Raw genomic sequence first — 24,068 nt, 5'->3', positions numbered from 1 at the left:
CCGCCGGGGAAGACTGGGGCTACGGTGCAGCAGCTTGGCTCCGGCTGCTGGGGAAGGCAGCCCAGCTTTCCCCAGCTGCCCAGGATAGCTGGGCCAGGCCGGCAGCAGTAGGCATGGCTCTCCACGTGGCCCGGAAGGATCGGGCTGGGAGTGGGCATGGCCTTGGGCAGAAAGGGCGGGGCCTCAGGTAAAAGGGGCGGGGCTGGCACTCCTGCTCACTGTGTTTTTATTTTAAAAGGTGGGTGGAGCAAAGATTCAAGGAGTTTCCAAAACATTGAGACACTTGTAACAGCTTCCTCTCCCCAATGAGCAAATGAGCCAAAAGGTGCCATTCTTGAACACATTTCAAGTTCAGTCTAATTTTCTGCCAGACTCCTTCGGGCTGTTGCAACAGCCCTTGGGGGACAGCAGCTGCTCCTCGAACCTGCAAAGGGACATGTTTAGTGCCTGTCTCATATCAAGCTCTATTATGAACAGAACAATGGGGAAGTGCTAAAATTCACACACTTGTATGTAAGGCTGGTTGGTGTAGGCATGTGGGTCCCAGGCTGAGAGACAAGGAGGGTGAGGGAATATTTTTCATTGGGCTAACTTCTGTTGGTGTAAAAGCTAGGCCTGGTCTACTTGGGCACATTTTGTTGCCAAAAACTCTCTCTACACTGCATCTAAGGATGTCAACTAGTGGTTAATTGACTAGTCGAGTAGTCAATGGAATTTTCTGCGGGGGCTCTTGTACATAAGAACATAAGAACGGCCGTACTGGGTCAGACCAAAGGTCAGGTGCCCCAGAGGAGGTGGACTGAAGACAATGTGTCTCGTGCCATCCCTCTCCAGCCTCTGACAAACAGAGGCCAAGGACACCATTTCTATCCCCTGGCTAATAGCCTTTTATGGACCTAACCTCCATGAAATTATCTAGCTTCTCTTTAAACTCTGTTCTAGTCCTAGCCTTCACAACCTCCTCTGGCAAGGAGTTCCACAAGTTGACTATGGAGGAATGTACATTTCAAAGGAGGAATGTGGAACTCCGCGAAGAGCCTGGAGCCAGCGGGAAGTCCCGCTGACTCTGGGCTGCATGTGGCGTGCCAGCTTTAAAATATACAAGAGTCCCCAGCATTTCAAAGCCACAGCACGCAAGGAGCCTGGAGTGATTGGGGGAATCGGAGTCTTTTGCTGTCCCTGGGCTCCATGCTGCACTGCCGATTTGAAATGCTGTGCAAAGCCGGGGGCAATTGGGGACTCCGCAGCTGACTGCGGGCTCCCTGCGGCATTTCAGCGGAACCCAGGATCAGCTGGGGACTTGTGGCCACAACCCCTCTTCCCACAAGAGAGGCAGCAGTGGGGAGGGAGGATATAGGGTTGCCAGGTGTCTGGTATTCTACTGGACAGTCCAGTATTTGCGCTCTCTGTCTGGTAAAAAAAAAAAATCAGAAAATACCGGACCCGTGCAATATCTGGTATTTTCTGATCTTTCCAGCTGTGCACCGGACGGAAGCCTGGCATGGGTAGGGGGAGTGGCTGGAAGGCGGGGCCACGATCGGCGGTAGGAGTCTGAGATTGTGCAGAAGCCTGGCGGGGGCGGGGGGAGTGGCTGGGAGTTCTCTACAATCGTTTCAGCTGCAGGATAAAAAGGAGTTCTTCTAAATTCTTCGATAGCCTTAGCTTTAGAGGAATAGAAAACAATGAAAATAGCACGCACATTTGCACAATTACTTCTAAGCCTCTTTACACAGAGATGGTGTAGGATGAAGACTGTTCATAATAAAGTTAAGTATTAAACATAGCAAGTGTGTTCGTGGTAGGGTTTTTTTTTTTTTTTGCATGACACATTTTTAGCCTGCGTGTCCGGTATTTTTTGGGAGACCATGTGACAACCCTAGGAGGAGATGGGTGGCACCATGGAGACAGCATCAGGGGCAACTGGCTTATAAGCCAGCTCTCTCCAGAAGCAGTTGCATTGTCCCTCCCCCCCAGCATTGCTGCAGCAAAGGGGGGGATGAGAGTAGTCCACGCCACTACCTGAGAAGCATAGACTTATTGGGTAGTCAACTACTCTTTTACATCCCTAGTTTCCAGAGTACTTGGAAGAGACAGTGCATTGACATGGAGCAGTCGATAAAAACAGGACGAAGCCCTCAGACCAGTGGCCAGGTCTCCCAGCTCTGAAACACATGTGGAATGAACCACTGCCCACCACTCCGCCCGCCCCTGGAGTTATACCACACTAGCAACATGGCCGTGGACTTGAAATCTACAGCCACTTTTTATTACGTTAGGTGTCTTCGCTCACTGCCATATTCTGGCTTCGACTGAAGAGTCCGTGGCCGATGACAGTAGCGTTACGCAACCGTGCGCACAGAGTGCGAGTAGCTGCTGCAAGCCTAATACTCGGTCAACTCATTTGGGAAGCATGATCCGGCTGCCCTTCTTCCCCTTTTCTGTCCCTTCGTTCCCTTTCCTCCTCGGGAGGGCAGCTGTCTATCCGTTTTGCTTTTTCCTTGCCAATCCACACCCACTTTGCCACCGGGTAAAAGCAAAATACCCTCGGGTTACCATAGCAACTGCTGGGCCAAATGACAACCACCTGACGTGGTCCGGGCTCTTCGCCACCACCCCTCATTTAGAAACAGCTACGGTTACAGAGCCCCAGAGCCAGATGGATTCTGTAGGAGCAGCTAGACACGGGGCAGCGAGGCCCGGCCCTCCGAGAATGTTTTCACACCGCTCCCAAAGTGGCTTCGGGCACTTTGCGATTTTAGGCTGCATGTCGCAGGGCGCAAGTCAGAGCTTCCGTTAGCAGACAGACATGCCCATTCCTCCCTCCTAGGGCTGCAGACTGCTATAAAAATGTTCCTGTCCTGCTGGTGAAAACTGCTTTTATCATAGAATCATAGAATAATAGGACTGGAAGGGACCTCGAGAGGTCATCGAGTCCAGCCCCCCGCCCTCAAGGCAGGACCAAGCTCCGTCTACACCATCCCTGACAGATGTCTATCAAACCTGTTCTTAAATATCTCCAGAGAGGGAGATTCCACCACCTCCCTTGGCAATTTATTCCAATATTTGACCACCCTGACAGTTAGGAATTTTTTCCTAATGTCCAATCTAAACCTCCCCTGCTGCACTTTAAGCCCATTACTCCTTGTCCTGTCCTCAGAAACCAAGAGGAACAAATTTTCTCCTTCCTCCTTGTGACACCCTTTTAGATATTTGAAAACCGCTAGCATGTCCCCCCTTAATCTTCTTTTTTCCAAACTAAACAAGCCCAGTTCATGAAGCCTGGCTTCATAGGTCATGTTCTCTAAACCTTTAATCATTCTTGTCGCTCTTCTCTGTACCCTTTCCAATTTCTCCACATCTTTCTTGAAATGTGGCGCCCAGAACTGGACACAGTACTCCAGCTGAGGGTACTTTGCTTTTACAAAAAGGAAGCTGAAAGGGGCCGAAGTCAGACTTGGTGTAAATAGGAGCAGCTGCTCATTCATCTCTCTGGGCAGATGTGGGTAAGTTTGCCAAAGAAAGGGCATAGGGGATTAGCCTGAGCAGCCTAACTCGCACACAGTTGCTGTGCAGAGCAAGTGCAACTGATATGCCAAGGAAGGGATGATGCAGGGAAGGCAAGTAACTGGGGAGCGTAAGCAAAAGCAGGGTCTCCTCTATTTTCCCACCCATCTTCTCCACCATGCTCCCGTAGCTTGCACCTCTGTTTACATCTCCACTCAGGCTGGTCCAGAGACCCTGCATCCAGGGCTTGTGTGTTTGAGAATCTACTTTTCCTCTCTCTCTTTTTTTTTTTTTCAAAGTAACGAAGCGCCAGAAGGAATTCTAGGACAATCTCTTACTCCCACTTTTAAAATATGGATGGTTCAGGAGTGGCTACCTGCTGACATCCACTTTAAACCCGCCTGACTCCTAGCGTACTTGCATGCCACCCAGCCCCGCCTTTTCAGAGGGACCCAGACTGCTGAAATCACACAGTGGCAGACAGAAATTCTGGCTGTTTGGAGGGAGCCTTCTCCAGCAAGGCAGGTCAAGCAACCTCCACAATGCCTTTGCTTGAGAGATGACTCTGACAATGACCAAGATACAGGAGGTGGATTACATTTACACTGAATTCTGAAGACAAGGAGAAGGGTTTCTTCCAGGCCCTCACCAAGAATAAAGCTGCCTGGGCATTAAACGCACATAGACACTGGAGAACAATAAACTATGCAGCCTTCCTGGTGAATGGGGAATAACAGGTTTAATGCATCTGACGAAGTGGGTCTTTGCCCATGAAAGCTTATGCTCCAACACATCTGTTAGTCTATAAGGTGCTACAGGACACCTTGTCAGGTTTAATACAAATGCCCAGGATAGTCTCCAGAAACACTGCAAGAAAAAGCAGACAGAGCAATTTAGCCAAGACCTGCATGATGCCTCGGAGAAGGTGTGGTGGGCTTTGTTACACCTTTGCCACAGGCTACCGTTGTCTGCCACTGACCCTTTCGAAGTCACAAGCTACAAAGCAAACTTCAGTTAGATTCTCTGTCCCTGGCAATAACCCTGCCGAGTGTAGGGCATTTCCCACAAGGTGTGTCAACTGTAACAGCACTGGACTCCTCCATTTTAAAACTCCGTTAACCAATACAAAATCTTCATTAGACAATTGCCGAGGCTGCTTCATGGTGTTAAACCCTCTCTCTGTGAATCTTTAGATTTAGAGAGCCCTGTTTAGTTACACAGGGAGAAAGATGCTTTTGGGATCCCAGAGCCAATATTTTCAAACCTGAGGGCTAAGACCAGTACCTAATAAGTGTCTGGATTTGCAGAGATGGGGAGCGGTTTTGGCCATATTTTGGCCAAATTTTCTATGTACCAATCTGTAGAAAAGTTACTCTCGTTTCAAGCTCTCTCTCCTAGAAACAAAAGACAGGACCGTGCAGCACTTTAAAGATTAACAAGATGGTTTATTAGGTGATGAGCTTTCGTGGGCCAGACCCACTTCCTCAGATCAAATTGTGGAAGAAAATCGGCACAACCATATAGACCAAAGGGATGCAATCAAAAAAAGTGAACACACATAAAATTGACAAATCAAATTTTAGAACAGAGTGGGGATGAGGGCAGAAGGGTAGAGTCTGTGGAGTAATGACATTTTATCACTTTTTTTGATTGCATCCCTTTGGTATATATAGTCGTGCCAATTTTCTTCCACAAATTGATCTGAGTAAGTGGGTCTGGCCCACGAAAGCTCATCACCTAATAAACCATCTTGTTAATCTTTAAAGTGCTGCACAGTCCTGTCTTTTGTTTCAGCTACACCAGACTAACACAGCTGCATCTCTATCACTATTCTCCTAGAAACAAGTCTTTGCCTGAATTAACATTAAGGCAAGGGATTTTACATGCCCCATGGTAAGCTCTGGAATGCATCCCATGAGTGAACACTACAACTGGTTTAATACCCTGATAAGCAAGATTGTCAAGCGCTTCCCAATACAGGCTTCTAACATTGCAAAATGTGGTTTTTGGATGTAATCCTCAGCTGTGATTTAGATACTTTGCTTGAGGCATGCTTGGTTTTTAAGTGAGTTTTAGCACCCAGTAGTTATGGACACTAAGGATCAGCCATCCTAACCCAGCAGAGGCCATGGAAATATTCATTGTTGTTCTAGCCTCACAGTCCAGCATCCTGTTTTCTATTCTCTGTGCAGTGCTTTGGCCTCCCATCAGTTGCATAAGAAGCGCACACCTGCTGTACGAAAACAAGATCCTTTCACCGGCTCATTCGCCAGCCCCTAAAGAGACTATCTATCCAGACCACTATGGCCTTCATGAATGCAATATGTAGAGTCTACCGCAAACGGTTACTTAATGGAGGATCCTACATTCACTCTTCAGGGAAGTCAGATTAGATTTCCGGAGAGGGACTGAACTTAGATTTGATGACACTCCAGCTCCCAAACTGTAAGAGGACTGAGGCTAGACACACAGAACAAAGATCAAACAGGAGATGGGGCAATAGAGCACAGATTCGAGTCAGGCTCCTTTACATCTTGCTTCAGTTTTCCCTCGCTTTTTTGAAGGGGCCAAAAATTATACCAGAAAAATCAACGCAGAGTTTTCTTCACTGAACTGGAAATTATTCAAGAGCTAATGTGATATTTTGAGCCCCTTCAGAGCCTGTTAGAATCCTGTAAAATGTTCCTGATTGCTAGAGGCAGCCAAGCAGCGAGAGAAAGGTTGAATTCCTTGAAAGAGGTAATAACCTCATTAGAGGAGGAATTTGAAAGAACAGGTTTCAGATGGATGAGGCAGTGTAGCTGCTGGGAGACTGTGACAAGGGGGCAAGAGCTGTACAGAAGTTACTGAAGTAAATTAAAGTCCAAGATAAAACTTACACGGACATCATAGGGAGGAGATGGAGAACCGTCACCAACATGGAAAACGATTCCTCCCTCTCACAGGCCTTGGGAGACAGGTTGGTCCTCGCCCAACAGACAGCGGCCCCAACCTGCAGCAAATTCTTTCTAGCAGCCACGCATCACACTTCGGGCATGCTTGCCTGGGAACCTACCCCTGCCACAGACTCTGTTGCCAACTCTGTCCACACATCTACACAAGCAATGCCATCACAGGACCTAAGCACAGAAACCATCACATCAGAGGCTCGTACAAATACACATCCTCTAATGTGATCTATACCATCAAGTGCCAGCAATGGCCAATATACATGGCAGAGGGGCAAACTGGACAGCCTCTATGACAGGGGCAGACAATTTCTAAAAGGGGGACACTTCAGAAATTTATGAAGTGGTCCCGGGCCACTCCAGAAGGGGCAGGGCCTTGAGCAGAAGGGGCGGGACCAGATTTCTCTCTAGCAGATTTCTCGGCAGGAGGAGGGGGAGAAGGAGACTTTGCACACTCCCCCATGCCCAAGTCTCAATTGGCCTGGGGATGGGGGAGCGGCAGGGTGACTGCAGGCTGGATCCACCTGCTTGGTGGGCTTGATGCGGCCTACGGAGACCTCTTCCCCCACTGCTGCTCTACGACAGAAGATTAATGGACACAAATCAGATATTCCAAATGGTAACACACAGAAACCCATTGGGCAACTTTTTAACCTGCCTGGGCACTCATTAATGGATTTAAAAGTAGCCGTTCTTTTACAAAGTAATTTCAGGAACCAACTAGAAAGAGAGGCTATGGAACTGGCCTTCATATGCAAATTTGGCATCTTCATCCAGGGACTGAACAAAGACATTAACTGGATGGGCCATTACATTCAACACCCAAATGAGATCAAAAGCTAAGTATCAGACACTTACAGCCCACTCTATTATCCTCATTTAGCACGGATACTATAACTGACAGGGTTTTTTTTCTCCCCTTTCTCCTCCCCTTTTTCTGCTTTAAATTTTGGAGATTCTGAACATAAGAATGGCCAGACTGGGTGAGCCCCTGTATCCTGTCTGCCAACAGTGGGCAATACCAGATGCCTCAGAGGGAGTGAACACAACAAATTTAATCTGTGAACATCAACAAATTTCTGTACCTCTCTGCGCCTCTTGCTCCATTCATCTGAAGAAGTGGGTTGTGCCCACAAAAGCTCATGACACGATCTACATTTTTTGTTCGCCTCTACGGTGCTATAGGACCACACATTGTTTTTAAAGCAACAGAGGAACATAGCTACTCCTTTGAGACTTCTCAGCCAATGGGATAGGGTCCCTCCAAGAAAACGTAAAAACAAAGCACATCAACAGGGAAGAGTGCTTGCATGGAGCTCCGGGGGCTAGTCTATAACAAATCCGGAGCTTGCAAGAAGGGAGAGGGAAAAGATGGTTAAAAATGAGCCTTAAGACCAGATTGGGATGCTTGAACTTACTATTCCATGTGGACAAGGGTCTATGCCAGGGGTGTGCAATAATTTTTTACCACAGGTCACTTCAGAAGTTTTGAAGTGGCCCCAGGCTGCACCAGAAGGGGCAGGGCCTCGGGTGAAAGGGGCGGGGCCTCGGGCAGAAGGGGCGGGGCCTCGGGCAGAAGGGGCGGGGCCAGGACACTTCCCTGCTTCCCCACCCACAGACCATGATTGGCCTGGAGGTAGGGGAGTGTGTGATGTCTTTGCCCCTCCCAGATGTTCCCCCTAGGCACCAATACCCCTGGTGGTAGGAGGAGACTTTGTGCACTCCCCCTTCTGGCCCCAGGCCAATCAGGACCTGGGGAGGGGGAGCAGCAGTGCCTCCATGGGCTGGATCAACCCACTTGGTGGGCTGGATTTGACCCATGGAGACCCTTTTGCCCACCCCTGGCCTATGCCCAGGGCATATGGTGCCACTGATGGCAAGCAGGCCTATAAAGAGACTTTGGGTGATGGTGATTATGCCCATTGAGTGGCCTCCAGCATGCCTAGCAGCCGCCGGAAAAGCAAAGGTTGCTTCTTTCTCTCTGGGGGAAGCATCCAACATTTTTTTGGATCATTTTTTTGAGAAGACTCAAAGGCAGGAGGTGGCAATGACCCTTTCTGACATTCATGCAGACTACCGAGCCTCATGCCAGTCGAATTTGCTACAAGCAACTGTAATTACTACTAGGCTCCACTGCCATCATTGCAGGTGTAAAAGACAAACATAGGGAAAGGAGAGGCAGCCCTGCTAATGCTTTATTTGGAGACCAATCTCAAGGAGACCTTTCCAGGCACGAGAGGGGCACATGGCCTCTGTCATGATGCGCACAACGCAAGGGAACAATATAATTAGGATTGTGTTTGTGATACTAGCACTTGTCCTAGTAGAAACTGGAGTGAGATGCCTCCCAGTTCACTTCCTAAGGGTAGTGACTTCCATGACCACACATCAGAGCAGGACTGGAACCAGATGAAAGGCTCCATCTCCTTGGCAATTTCAGCAGCCAATGTCATTCTACCACTCAAAAATCTCCCTCTTTTTCTTAGCGGGGTAGTTGCGGTAGTCTGTCACATTAAAAGCAACGAGTAGCCCTGTGGCACCTTAAGAGACTAACCAAAATCTATAGAATCATGAGCTTTTGTGGGTAAAACCCACATCCTCAGATGAAATTTCCACTCCAACTCCTGTGAGGACATGGGTTTTACCCACAAAAGCTCATGCTTCCATAAATTTCGGTTAGTCACTAAAGGTGCGTCTACACAGCAATTCCGTTATTTCGAAATAATTTCAAAATAACAGACGGCTTATTCCGACTTCTGTAAACCTCATTCTATGAGGAATAACACTTATTCTGAAATAGCTGTTCCCAAATAGCAGCTGTGGAGCGTCCCCCCTACTGCTATTTCAAAATAGGACCCCCCCGGGCCATTCAAAGTAATTACTCCCCAGTGCCTCTTGGGTCTCTAAGTTGAGGTAGAGCATCCACATTAGGGGAGCCTGCCTCGGACTCATTTTGAGGCTTCCCTGTAGTGTAGAAAAAAAATCCAAAATAGCTTATTTCAAAATAAGCATGCTGTGTATACGTACCCTAAGGTGCCACAGGATGACTCCTTGCCCTCTTGTTATTTTAATAGTAATTGACTGGCTCTCCTTGCATTCTCTCTCCTTATTTCTCCTACACTGTATGTTGTAGCCACCGACAGCAAGGAAACATTCCAGCCACAGCCAAAAATAAATACGAATCCACCAAAACGTATACCCCTCCAAATCACCAATCCATAAATCCAGCGTCATGCAGATTTACAAGAAGAAAGTGCTGTTGCAACATCAGCCATCACTGTTCTAAACCCTCAGCATGTGAGGAAAAACCAACTCTTTCATGCAAAACAAATGGACACAAACTGCAGACTTCTGCACAAAGAATCACTGCCCCGGTCCCTGTTTTGGAAACACTGAAACACTGTCCCTAGAGATCTTAAGTGAAGGCATCAAAGCAGTTTATCTTCTAAGCAAATGCTTAGTCGGGGGGGAAATAATTGAAAATTGTGGCTCTTAGGCTGTGTCTAAACTGGCACGTTCTTGTGCGAAAACAGTGGCTCTTGCGCAAAAACATGCCGCCTGTCTACACTGGCCGTGCGTTCTTGCGCAAGTAAACTGACTTTGTACTGTAGAAAATCAGGGCTTCTTGCATGAGAACTCGGACGCTCCCTCTCAGGAAGAAGCCCTCCTGCGCAAGCGCTCTTCCAGAAGAGGCCAGCGTAGACAGGCAACATGAATTTTTTGCGCAAGAAGCCCCTATGGTTAAAATGGCCATCAGAGCTTTCTTGCGGAAGAGAGCGTCTACACTGGCATGGATGTTCCTGCACAAAAGCACATCTCTTGTGCAAAAGCACATGCCAGTGTAGATGCTCTCTTCTGGAAAAGGTTTTGCACAAGAACTCTTCCGCACAAGAGTTCTTGCACAAGAAGCTGCCAGTGTAGATGTAGCCTGTCTTCCCCATTTCTGCAAACTCAGAGATGTACTCTTCCAAAGAGGCAAGTGCTTGGCTTTGCTGTGTTCATACTGGCTCCCTGTAAAATCTACATTCAGGGCCACAGGCAATTCCTCAGGTCCTCCTAAACAGCCTTCTTCATGAGCATTACCTTGTAAAGCCTGCCAGAATCACTTTCCTTAGCACCTCGCTGGTGGAATCTGCTTTTCCACTGCGGCCTCCTTCACTTTCTCCAACAGGCAAAAATCTCAAACCACATCTGCTTCATAAAAGGAACAGCTTGAACTGTTAGCTGCATGGTGTTCTCCTCTAACCCCACGGACCGACTGACTTGGGCCTAGCCAGCAAATTGGAAACACCTGCAAAGGTATGTGCTAATGCACGGCAGCTGAGACTATAATGAATCACTTGGATCCCTTCAGTTCCCTGCCCGCATTTTGCATTGTGTCTCACTTTATGTGGCACCCCTGTATGTGACTGTTTGTTGCATGTTGCCTTTCTGTAATGGCAGGAGGCATGATTAGCGCACTCTGGGGAGGAGATGGGTGCAGGGGATGTGGCAGATATTGCAACTCCATGCCCTGTCTTTGTGGACCAGGCTGTATAGCTGTGCATCAGTGTGTGCTTGGGGCTATCTGCAACTTCAGCCGGGAAGGAACTAAAATCCATTAGATTGCAAACTCCTCCAGAGGTTCCCCTCTACTTCCCCTCCCCCCAGGATGCTGGCATATACCAGTCCAAACTGCATTTTGCAGAGACCAGACAGCAAAGAGGCTTTTGGCATTAAAAAGCCTTCTTTCTGATCCAGCAAGTGGATAGCACTGTGTCCAAGGGGCCCCCCACTTTTTCAGAAGGGCACCCACAGATTTGTGCTCTGTTTCATGTGCACTTAAATCTGTGTCTCTGTAATACTGTTACCTTAAGAACAAGAGCTGTGTGCTAACTCATAACTGCTAGCAATACCTCCGTTTTAGCTTTGGGAGTGCAAACCACATGTGCCGGCCTTTAGACAATCTGGCTTGCTGGGATTAGCAGAGTAAAAGGCAAGGAGCTTTGCAAACTTTGAACCCCTGGCCAGAAAGCAGGGACTAGAGAGAGGCCTCCTAACACCTGACTGGGCAGTCCTCCGATGGGGCACAGGATGAAAACTCACATTTCCTGCCGTGCAGACTGACATGGGGAACCCAACATACGCTCACGGGGTAGGTGCTATTGAGAGATTTTTTTCATCTACTCCGATTAGGTGCTTCTTCAGGAATTTTTGTAATTATATTTTCAGACCTATACCAGGCATATGCCCTACTACAGGGGTTATAAATTATTTAATTCCTTGATGAGTATCTCTTCCCTTCAGCATTTGCTTTTAGCAGTGGTAGTTACAGCCAATGGCTGCTTCTCAAGGAACTTTCTTGGCTTGACCTTTCTGCTGGTGGGAGACAGCTAAATTAAGTCTGCTACTTCTCAAGAATCTTCCAATTTCTCCATCACTGGATACACTTGAACCTAAGGGCAAGTTCTACCTTTACACAGCCATTAGCAGCCCTCTCCATGCCGGAGAGTAAAATGTGAGGGCTAGTTAAATGTATACCTGCTGCTCGAATCCTAGGGAAGCTTGTTAGTTCTGAATCAATTCAATGCCATGCAAGCTAGTGAGTGCCGATTGCTGTCGGTGGGATTAGTTAAGAGATCTGAATACACCCTGGCCCTGCTGTGGTCAAACAGAAATCCACATCACACCATTTCAACAATACTTCTCCCAATAACACCACACGATAAATCACTGGCAAAGCACAGCCCCAGAAATCCAGGAGCATGGAGAGGGAAACGCTTCTCTGGAGCTTCATGCTCATCCATAATCTTGTTCCGTGTCTAACCCTGAGGAGCTGAGATAGTTCAAGCATCTTTGTGGGGTTCACCTGTTGCACATGCGTCCCCACAGGATACCAAATAGGGCGCACACTCCTCATTCCTAGGAGTGGTTCACCTCAGACTGTCCTGATGACACTGCCCGTTCTGCTTTCAGCTGCTGCACGCTGCTCCAGGCTGACAGGTGCCTGTCGTATAGCTGCAGAACTGACTTATGTTCTGGAGCTCGGTTTCGGTCATTAAGCAATTGCCTTGTGCCAGAATGAGGGACGTTAGCTATCGTTTAATCGTGTCACCACACACAATCCTATCAGTTACATGATTATTTGACAGTCCCTAGAGGCAGAGCCAGCAGCTAGCATGCTCCCAGCCCCACTTCCAGGGGGCCCCTGCTACACCTGTCTGCATAGAGCCTGAGATCCCTGTGGACTGAGGCTACAGCAGCAAACCGCCCCCCCCCCCCACACACACACTGCTGTCTCTGATACAGAGATAGCAGCATGGGGGGAAGGGGGACATCTCCACAAACCCAGTGCTTGTGGGGAGCTGGGTTTTAAGCAAGCACTGGCTCCTGCCCGCTGCTCCCCCACTGCCTCTGTGGGAGACAGCAAAGAGAGGGGAGGCAGGCTAGGGATGTAAGCAACCAGTCTACTATCCGATAAGCATAAGTTTATCAGTCAACTGGTCCTTCGACCAGTCCCTTCCCCTCTGCTGCCTCTATTGGAGCACTGTCTACCACCGCCGGTAGGCTCAATACATTTCACAGGCAGAACTGCAGCGAGGTTCGCGCCCGGGGCTGAGAGCTAACCCCCGTGCAGCTTCCCCGCGTATCGACTAATCGATGGAAATTCCGTTGATTAAACTAAATTTAACAGCCCTAGGGTAGGCAGCTCTGTGGAGCCAGCACATGCAGGGAGCTGGCTTGAAAGCCAACTCCCTGCGTGTACCGGTTCCTGCCTGCCCCCCTCACATTCCACTGCTGCTGCCTCTCTATCAGAGGCGGCAGCACAGAGGTGTGGGGGGAGGCGAGGCAGCACTGCAGGATCCCGAGCTTGTGGGGAGCCGGCTTAAAACCCAGCTCCTCACGGACTCCCTCCTCCCCCAGCTGCTGCCTATGATACAGAGGCAGCAAGGCCAGGGAGTGCATGTGGTCATTAGCAGGGCTCGACAATCCGTGGCGAGATCTACTTGCCAGCCCCACACCACGCATGCGCCAGACCAGCACTGGTGAATGGGGTGAATGGAGTGACCGGCTGAAATCTACTCGCCCAAAACAGCGATTTGTTGAGCCCTGGTCATTAGGATTAACCAATAAGCCCAGGCTTATCAGTTCGTCATTTACACACCTATATGCTAAGACGCCTGGCCAGAAAGCAGCCTTTTCACAAATAGCAGAAAAGTCTCAAGCCAGAGATACCATGAAATATGCCAATGCAACAGGAAATCTGAATCTATGCTAAGAGCCCCTCATTCTGGGGAACAAGGTGATGACTGTAATTAATTGAAACCATATAATTTAACCAGACTTTAAATTGGGTGACGCTAGTTATTTTTGCTCTGCAGGCTCTTCGGGTCCTTCTCTGAGTGTGAGGCTCACACTCACAACCTGGGAGCAGGTCCAAACTCAATGCTGTTTGCCCTTGGGCTGGAGGGAGGGTCATCACTATGCGATGTGAGGCTCCCCATGTTCAGAGGCTGCCCTGGCAGGACTCCCAGCCCTTCCTGACCTGAAGTGGGGGAACTCGCACCTGGTCTCAGCTACCAGGATGATCCAAAGCTGCTCATTTTTTTTTTAAATGGCAAACTGGATGAGGAGGAAAGAGAAAGTGATCTGGGGACCATGAAGTTCTAAGCGTCCCAAACTAGCCAACAGACCTCAGGGAGGAAGAGCAAGCTGCAGATTTAATTAAATGTTATGGAAAGGGGGGAATTAACAAATCCTCAACTGGGTTCTCAAAATAATTGAGCTTTTCACTCAAAGCTTAACTCAGATGCACATTACTACACAAAATATGCGCATCATACTGCTTAGAAACAGCCTCCAGAGACCTGGTCACCCGTAAAGCCGCTTTTCCCAGCAGGAGGAGGGAAGCACCACACACGTGTTGTACCTATTGACAATAATCTAGCAGAACTATTACGTTGCCTACTAGAAAAGACAGCTCTTGTGTCCGGATCAGAGGAACAATTTCACAGTGGCCACTGCGAGAGGGGCTTGGCCTTTCCCTCTCATCTAACAGGCAACATTGACCCCTAGTAGCTGCAATCTTTTGAAAGGTAGATAAAAAAGCCAATGTGGACTCCAGAGATAAGAGGGATGTCAGCCTGAAGGTGAGGCTGTGCTGAGCAGCTGGGACAGTTATAAAATACTGTCATACGAGCTTGAAAAATAAAAATAAAAGGCTAAACTGCAATATCAGCTGACTGAGACAAATGCTCCCAGGACTCGTCTTACTCATAGCAAGCCCTAGCTACCGTACATTTGCCTGCGTTCGACGCTTTATAACACATCTGCTTCTCATTTTGATGGAACCTACATCGTGTCTCCAGCTCTGAACTTCCCATTTACAATTATGAAATCTCTTCCAGTTGGCCACCTCCTCCACCTTCCCCCATCGTCAGGAGATTAAACTTTGGAAATATTTCCATATGTGTCTCAGTGCCAAGGTTGAGTGATTGATTCACACCCAGAGCACTCCACAACTAAGACAAATACTTGCCAGTTACATTTATTTGCTTTGTGTATTCTAACATTTACAAATATACTTTATACAAATAGTGGAGACCAGCCGACGGCAGGTCATTGTATCAAACAATTCTTTGAACTGTACTATAAACAATTTTTTAAAAAATACAACTTTGTGAAAACAGTTTCTCTTTCTGCTCGGAAAGTACATTATTTATGAGGTGGCTTCCTTGGCAACAGGCAAAAAGCAGTATGTTCTTTTTCCTTGTGGTCTCTCATTTTGCAGGCATAAAGTATTAGGATCAAAGTGTTTTTAGGGCTTATTATAGGTAGAAGGGATGTGAAAATGCATCTTGTTTAGTGCTACATTGGGATGCTACAAAAGAACTAAAATTGACACTGATGGGGTTTAACGTGTCAGTGACTGTTAGCTCATTGGCTTCTTCTTTAAGATCTTTCTTATCGAGGACTCTTTAGGATAGAGGAATTATGTGTTAAGTGCCAACTAACAACAAAACAGCTGTCTGTGCTATTTTCAGATCAGCTGTTTCTATAGTCTAGAATGTGAGTTGATGTACCATTGACCCCAAAACGACTGTATTTCCATGTGTTGATATAAGCATCTCTCTACATACAGTAGGTATTTATACAAACCAGAACCAGGGAGATAAATGGCACTTGCACCACTGAGTTAATTCAAGCCCCAAGCGCCATATAACTCCTGTAAATGGTTATGTCTCCAAAACACGCTGGAGTAAATAGGCAGGAACTGGATGGGATGGTAAATAATGCATTGGCATTTCACTTTGGAGGTCTGACTTTAAATCCCAGTTAAGAGACATTTGCTTGACTCGTTTTAGATACATTTTAAAAGGCTGCTTTGGGCAAAAAGTTTTACAGCCTAGTCTTTAAAGAGCAGTAGTTAAAGCAACTTTTACGGTGCACAGACAGAATTACATATTTTCTGGGCTGGTGCAAGTCTTTGGATAATTTGTCTGGAAACAACAGTGCTTCTTACAAGGCACAGGATGTAGAAGATGTTCTAAAAATCCCTGGCTCGTAAAACCGATCCTGAAGCGTCTGCACTGGTGAGGACTTCTGAGCAATGGGAAGGGAAGAGCAGCAGCACCATCATGACTGGGACACAAGGTAGGTCCCAAGCTCCTGGCACTCGTAGCAGGCCACGCTGTCTAGCACCCACTCTCGGGTCACCACAGTAGCATCACACTCCTGTTGGATTGCTGCAAAACAAACCAGGAATGAGAGAATAATCTCTGGGGGTCAGTGCGGGATTCAGACTGCCAGCTGTTCTCGCTCAGCATTATTTTCCTTAACAGTCTTCAAAAATCTCATTCCAAACCAGCAACATGGTTGGTTACTGCTCTCCACGTCCTGACATTGCATAAAATGTAGCTGGCTCACAGCCTCGACAAGCTGCCAGCATCTACACCGGAACGCTTTAAACTGCCGTGCAAGAGACATGAACGGAGGGACGAGGGCTTAGCAGTCTTTGCAAAAGCAGTTCCAAACCACTGGCTCTCGGTTGCTCCACGCACGCACACATTCAGTGTGCAGGTCATGTTTCTAGGACATGAGAAGACACACTCAGAGGAGAGGGTGGTACAAAAGGGTTTCTGTAGCATTAAAAAGCTCTCAGATTCCATCCATTTTTCAGTGTAGGTGAAGTAGGAGAGAGAGGAATGAAGGGATCCCTTTGTCCCAACCACTGCCTAGAAGACTGAATGCAGATAATTTCATGGAGGTTAGGTCCATAAAAGGCTATTAGCCAGGGGATAGAAATGGTGTCCCTGGCCTCTGTTCGTCAAAGGCTGGAGAAGGATGGCAGGAGAAGAGTTGCTTGATCATTGTTTCGGTTCACCCTCTCTGGGGCACCTGGTGCTGGCCACTGTGGGCAGACAGGCTACAGGCCTAGATGGACCTTTGGTCTGACCCAGTACGGCCGTTCTTATGTTTTAAAAAGCAGCTTGGCTGCCAGGGATACATTTCAGTTCAACTTGACTCTGGAGACATGCAGGACACATGGGCTGGCAGTTTATTTTAGGTGACATCCCCATCTCTTCACTGCCTTCCTACTGGGCAAACCCCTCCCAGGACTTTCTTTACTCTCAAGCAGGGCTGTAAATACCCATTGAAACAGTTAACCAGTTAAAAACGATTAACATTAGATCCTTTAACTGGTTAACTGTTGGCCAGAGCTGGGGCGGAGGTCCTGCCAGGGCTGCAGCCCTGCTGCCTCAGTGAGGCAGGGATCCCCCCTGCCAGGCACGGTGGGGGCTGCTCCAGGCAGAGGCTGCCATGGCTGGAGTCCCACTGGCCAGTCTGCTGCAGGCAGAGGGCTCCTCCAGCCCAGCCTTCCATGGGTGGGGCTGCTGCGGCCCAGACAGACAGTCCTATCGCACTGCAGACTGTTCTGGCTAGGCCCAGCCTGCTGCAACATAACAGGAATTTGTTCTGCTTCGTTTAGAGCAGCGGTTCCCAATCATGGGTCGCAAGCTCCTGCCTGCCGGGCTGTGGCACATTGCCTAGTGCTCCCCGCCCCCGCTGGGGTTCCCCATAAGGGAATTCCTTTCCACCACGCAGTGGGCAGGAATGGCGCTGGGGTCGTGGTGAGGCTGTTCCTACTGGGGCAACTTCACGGTGGCCCTGGTTCCAGCTCCGGCAGCCACTATGAGGCCCAGCTAGCGGAATTACGTGGAGAACAGCTGCGGTGCTGGGGAGGGGAGGCTGCGTGGTGGATGGCTGAGGCCTTTTCTGGCAGGGGACCAGGACCTGTAGCAGCCGCATGATGCGTGGCCAGGGACTGCTCTGGCAGGGGGGAGGGTCTGCTCTGGAGGGGGGGCAGGGCCTTTCAGTGGTGACGTGCTGGGGGGCTGACCTGCTGCGGCTGCGTGGAGGGGGAGGCCGAGGCCGGCTCCAATGAGAGGGTGGGGGCTGTGGCTTGTTGTGTGTCAGGATGGGGGAAGGCCTGCTCTGGCAGGGGGGCTGGAACCTGCTCCCCCCAGTGGGTTGCTGCTCTGGCTGCTGGGGCTGAATAAAATAATGGGGGGGGGCACAGGAGTCAGGGTTGGAGTGTATAAGGGAGTGGGGGGCACATATTGGCGAACAGGAAATGGTTTATTTGCATATTTTCCATGTGCATAATGAATACACAAATAAAATACTGCTGCTCTGCCAAAAGTTGAGAACGTGTTTGCCAGTCCCCAGTATACAAACGGTTGGGAACCGCTGTTTTAGAGAACCTTACTACTATTTTTTTACCCAAACCAGTGGAATCACTCGCCACGTACAAAGCAATGCAGAGCTCCACGCAATCTTACCTCTGTACCCTGCGTTTTCATGCCAAGCATCAGGCTGTACAACTACTACAGCAGTCGAGTTCTAGGATTTCAAGATAAGAAACAAGATAAAAATAGCTACCATTATTTGTATCACATAAAATCAATCCTTCCTGTCTGCTCACAGATAGCAATAACTGTGAATTCTTTGCCTCGCTGCATTGCTCCAGTGAGTGAATCAAGAGGAGGAAAAATAAAACAGCTTAAGTTTTGTCAGAATATGCTACAAGAGCTGCTGTTCAGGGAGACTTGGTGACTATAAGTTACTGCACCAGAGCCTTTAAGCGACAGAAAGCTGGGCTCACCTCTGGCTTCAAAGGAGATGACAGTGCGCTGTGAACCTCAAAACAGCAAGACCAGCATGTCTCTTGGCCCTACTGGCACTGCAATCGGGGAGGGTCAACAGAGCTTCCACGATCAATCATCCTCAAGGTTCAGCAACATCGTCACAGAAGTGGGAGCCAAACCTTCCTCTATTTATAGCTGGATACATCAGTCGTTTACAAGCAGCAAAATCACTAAGTATTTATGGGGATAAAACTCAATGGGACCGTTCACCTTAGACGCGTCAACACTGAATACTTACTGCTGTGTGTGTGAACAGGTGAGGCTGCTTCACCACAGAGGCGCCACCGAGCTCCACCATCCACTCTAAATCACCTGAATGAGTCAGACAAAGTAGCACGTTACTGTTATGCTCCGCACGGCCCTGAGACCAACAAGTCAGAGACCCAGCCCTGGTTCTCCACCCCTCGCTAGTGGGGTTGTTACAAGTGAAATAATTGTATCCTCTAAACGTTTGTGGCATACGCAGAAAACAGAGAGTCTTGCTCTTACTTATTACTATAGACCTATCCTAGCTTGTTCAGCAGGGAGACCACCACTATGGGAACCTCAGGGAGTGAGGGATCCAGACAGAAAACAGACAGCCCCCAGAAACACACTGCCAGTCAGTTCATCTCAAAGAGCTAATGCCTGGAATCACAACTGGAATCAAATGTTAGAGATCTGTGATAACGTCTCATTAACACAAACTAGCCAGAGTGTTTAATTCCCATTAATTTGCTGAACTCTAGGTGGGGGGAGGGGGAACATAACAAAATTTCCTAAGTGGAGGAGCCTGTAATTGCTCATCACAGCATTAGGAGTGAGCACTACACACACGGTGGTAATTACTGTAAATGTCAAGAGATGTGGGGATAATTCATCCAGTCAGAAATAAATGCGATATTGGACAAATCAGAGCTTGTTGCAGGGAAGAGAATGAAGAGCAAAGATGGGGGAAGGTATGTGCTTCTAGTACTGAAAAGTCTAGCCGGAAATTTGCTGCTTAATTGTCTTCATAAGAGACTCCACAAACCTGAAGCTTTAAGGTAATGACAAATCTGCAATCCCTTCCACCTATGTTACCTATATCCATTACTGCAGACTTTAATCTGTGTTTTACTTGTTACAACTGCTCTTTTGTAAGATTAGAAAAAGATAAAACAGCACAGCAGCTGTCTCAGTCTCAGAAAAGCACTCAAAGAACTTCTAACTATTGAAGATTTGCACATAAACTTTTTCCAAAGAAAGAGACATCTGGGTGCCTTTAAGTGAACAGGAAACTCAGACTCTGAATGGAAGGATTACTTCTGAAAACACTATGGCTATGTCTACACTACTAAGTTTTTGCGCAAAAACTGGTCGAGCATCCACACCCCAAGTGTGTTTTTGCACAAGTAAATCGGCAGAACAGAGGGCTTCTGCCAATAGAGTTATTCCTCTCTCCACAAGCAATATCTCCTTTTTGCGCTACAGCTCTTGCGCAAAAAGGCAGGTGTGGACGCTCCAGAGGGGTTTTTGTGAAAGAAACCCCCATCCCCAAAAGCGCAGGCTCTCTGATGGTCATTCTGTGAATGGCTCTCAGAGCTTTCTTGTGCAAGAGTGTCCATGCAGTGTGGATGCTCGAAGCGATGCGCTTTGAGGGCTGGACGGCTTTAGCGCAAGAAGTTTTTGCGGAAGATCTCTTCTACATAAGGTTTCTTGCGCAAAAACCCTGCAGTGTAGACTAAGCCTATGTGGCAAAGGCAGACGTTGAAGGGAATGGGAGACATTTAGGGCTGCCAACCTTCCAACTGCAGAAGACTGAACGCCCTTGGCCTGCCTCTACCCCACCCCTTTCCTGAGGCTCCACCTCCTCCCTCCATCACTCGCTCGCTCGCTCTCCCATACCCTTGCTCACTTTCCCAGGTTGAGGCAGAGAGTTGGGAGTGCGCAACGGGGTGAGGGCTCTGGGGATGAGGGGTTTGGGATACAAGGGGGATCTGTGCTGGAGCTGAGGGGTTCAGTGTGCAGAAGGGGGCACATGGCTGGGGTAGAAGTGCAGGAAGGGGTATGGACTGCAGACTTGAGGAGGCACTAACTTCAGGCAACTTCTGGAAAGCAGCCAGCACGTTCTTCTGGCTCCAAGACCTAGGGAGTCAAGGGGGTTCTGCATGGTGCTCCCTGCACACAGGAACTGCCCTCACAGCTTTCATTGGCTGCGGTTCCCAGCCAATGGGAGCTGTGGAACTGGCACCTGGGGCAGGGGTAGAATGTGGAGCCTCCGTGACCACCCTTATGCCTAGGAGCCAGAGGGACATGCCAATCACTTCCCAAGGAACTGTCAGGAGCCGGGTAGGGAGCCTGCCAGCCCCGCAGCAACTAGCCTTTAACAGCCTGGTCAGCAGTGCTAACTGGAGCCACCAAGATCCCTTTCTGATCAGATGTTCTAGTCAAAAACTGGACACCTGGCAACCCTAGAGACATTGTGCAAAATCTTTAGACAATCAGGGAGCAGAGCCCAAAATGCCAAATTTCATGAACAAGCAGTTTCTTCTAAAAATCACATACTGAATAGCAATAAGACTTGAACAGTCTGCTGTAGACACCTGGGCCAATGGGACCAGTAGAGACTAGATTCTTTCCATCTCTGACTGGGCTCACGCACCTGACCCCACAAGTAATATTTATTTCAGAGGAGCTACACGCCGTGTAACGTATAGCCCAGTTTGAGGGGGACACAATCTAGTTTTGATATTTCTGATAGTTGAGAGTAGGGGTGAGGAATCGCAGTCCCCGGCTTGCCTGGATCCAGCCCCTGATGCTCAGGGTACACCCCCAGCATGGGAGAGCCCACACAGGAATTCCAGCTCTCCATCACCCCACTGTGGGGCTGGAGCACACAAAATCAACTAGCCTGGGTCCTCTTAGGTTTTGGTGTGCGAGGGGAATGCGGGGAGGGTCTTTCTCCTTCTCAGTTGGGGAGAAGGGGCCACATCAGTGTGGCTTTGTTCCTTTGCTTCTCACTTGTGTGCGGCCCCTATCTGATTTTTCTGTGGGTCAGAGGTCCCACTGACCCAAAAAAGATTCCCTGCCCCTGGTTTAGAGGACTGAGACCTGTCACATTCAGTTAAAAAATAATACTTAAGTGCCAGATCTGTCAAGACTCTTGTATTGCTGCTCTGACCCCATCGCTGCTGCATTGTACTCTAGTTATTACAGCCCTCTAGTGCTTTCATTTGCTGCTGGCGGAAAGAGTATTAAATAGAATAGGAGGGCATTAGAGAACCTGGAGATCTTACTTTCCATCATGTTAAAGTGTGCAGTATTCTCCTCCAGGCTCTAGTTCTCTCTCTTGTACACAGTTTACTTATAGGAATTTCTATAGGACTTATAGTAAAAAAGAATAATACACCATCAAATTAGTAATGTTACTGTACACATGTCTGTGCCATAAGGAGCACTTCAGGCCATCACTGTATTTGTTAGGGCCTCTAGTCACAGGGCAAGTGCTTTGGGGAGATGCCTCCAACGTGGTCCATAAAATCAAATCTTATTTTATTTTGCGGCGTGCCACCACCAGAGTCTTGGAATTCTACTGAGATCAGCAGTGGACAGAATGCGTATCATATGAGGAGCTCTCTCCTGAAACAAAAAATTGCTTCCAAGCTTTTTTTTTAAAATATATATAAACATTAAAAAAAAACCCCACACACAACACCAAAGTCAAGCAGTCTCATGTGACTTAAGGAGATAAATCTGGAAAAAAATAACTAGCATATGTTTCATTTTGCTATGCTGTAAATTGCAGATTAAATAGTGCTAAAAATATTTTTCTGGCCATGAAAAGCCAGAAAAAGCAACAATTCTGGAGAATTTGCAATGGCCATTGCAGATATTTTCTAGAAATGACAGTACATCCCCTTAATCCAGAGTTCCTCACCTGTGTGCATATCGATGAAAGGGCCATAGCAACAGATCTCAAAGTCTTTGAAGAGCTGAAAAACAAGGCATGCGTTACCAAGGGGTATGTGGTTCCCTGGTAGAACGGACATTGAGTGAAATGTTTGTTCTATTACAATGATGTAAGAGGTCCCTCTAGAGTTGGGATTCCCAAGTTATGCTTTGTGAAGCAGCTATGGTGCAGTAAAGTCTCCTTGTAGTGCACAAATCAAATGTTTTGACACCAAGCAAGGACTAGCTGTAAGACGGGAAAGGGTGTCTGTCTGTCTCTCTCAAAGCTGTTTGAAGAATGAAAGCAGTGGATTCCCCTACACAGCAGCATGCAGGTAAACTCTGGGAAAGGTTAGTTCTTGTGACTGTTAGCATAAGTCACTTCCCAATGTATTCTACCCACCCTGTATATTTAAGAAAATATATCCCAGACATTTTATTTGTTATGCTTACAGCTTGAATCTCAATGGATGTCCTCACTGCTAAATGGTTCATTTAAAACGGACATTCTGTGTTGCATTGCCCATGGACACTAGAAATGTATCATGCCTGTAGTAAGTTTTTTGGAATCTTCTAGAATTATTTCAAAAATTGTTTCAGAGACAGAAATTCCTGTCAACCACCCTCTCTTCAGTGGCCTACAGACAAGGAATTAAGTTTTTTCTTTCCTATGCAAATAATTTATTGTTGCAGGAGAGAGGTACAGGTTGAACCTTGCTAGCCCAGCACACTCTGGTCCTGCAACATCCATGGATTGGCATGATTTTAATGAGCCAGATGTCCACTTGTGGGTGTGGCCAAGTTTTCCAAGGTCTCAGAGTTTATTTCCAGCCACTAGTCCTGGCTCTCAGTGTTGTTCTCTGTGTTCTGTTATTTAGCTCTAATTTAACCCAAAATGTCTTCCAAGAGCCCAGTAAGCAGTGGAAGTGTTGGTAATGTTGTTAGACAATATTGACCTCCCATGGTCCAGAAAATTCTCTGGTTCAGAACTGGCCAGGTCCTGAGGGTGCTGGACTAGAGAGGTTCAACCTGTATTTTGCAGTTAATGCTTGCTCCATGACCTACATGCTTAATCGTTCAATGAAAATCTGCAACACTTACTGTAGCTGCTTAAAGATTTCTCAAGTTCCAATGACCCACTCTTAATTGGGAGAGAGAACAGTTGCCAGACCACACCCAGCCCTCATAGTGTTATCGTCAGAAAGTCAAAGCAAACACATCCAAGAAGTGCACTACATTTAGAAGTGCCATAACGTGAACATCGCACTGATCCCGATATCTTAAGGGCATCACACAACTACCAAACCAAGATGCTACAGAAATGCTGTGAACAACAGAATGTGGCACACTTACCTCCAAAGCCAGTACTGACATAAAACTCCAGCACGATGTTAGATCCACCTTGCTTCTGGAGATACCAACTTTTCCTGCCTCTCAGCACTTTCGGAGCACCATGAATCATCTGATTCACGCTCTGAAAGTGCTGGGAGGGTGGGCAGGAGTAAGTAAGTGCGGGGCC

The 24,068-nt window shown here is 47.9% G+C and overlaps 1 protein-coding gene across 6 annotated transcripts in view; it reads right to left on the bottom strand.

Moving 5' to 3' along the window:
- Positions 1-225: 225 nt before the first annotated feature.
- The window catches only part of BRCA1 (BRCA1 DNA repair associated), a 78,159-nt gene continuing 54,316 nt past the window's right edge, over positions 226-24,068 (bottom strand). For 4 of the 6 annotated variants that reach the window (XM_075911345.1, XM_006125702.4, XM_075911348.1 and 1 more), the window contains 4 exons: positions 22,539-22,593; positions 18,879-18,952; positions 18,275-18,335; positions 14,964-16,177 (listed from right to left, as the gene is read on the bottom strand). In XM_075911345.1, coding sequence (XP_075767460.1) covers positions 16,068-16,177; positions 18,275-18,335; positions 18,879-18,952; positions 22,539-22,593 — 300 coding nt within the window. In that variant the 3' untranslated portion in view covers positions 14,964-16,067. The other 2 variants (XM_075911346.1, XM_075911347.1) reach the window with 2 other exon arrangements.

This window comes from Pelodiscus sinensis, chromosome 29 (genome assembly GCF_049634645.1).
Source record: "Pelodiscus sinensis isolate JC-2024 chromosome 29, ASM4963464v1, whole genome shotgun sequence".
Classification (NCBI taxonomy): domain Eukaryota; kingdom Metazoa; phylum Chordata; order Testudines; family Trionychidae; genus Pelodiscus; species Pelodiscus sinensis.
The sequence above is the reverse complement of the archived record's forward strand: the minus strand, read 5'-3'. Positions and strand labels throughout refer to the sequence as shown.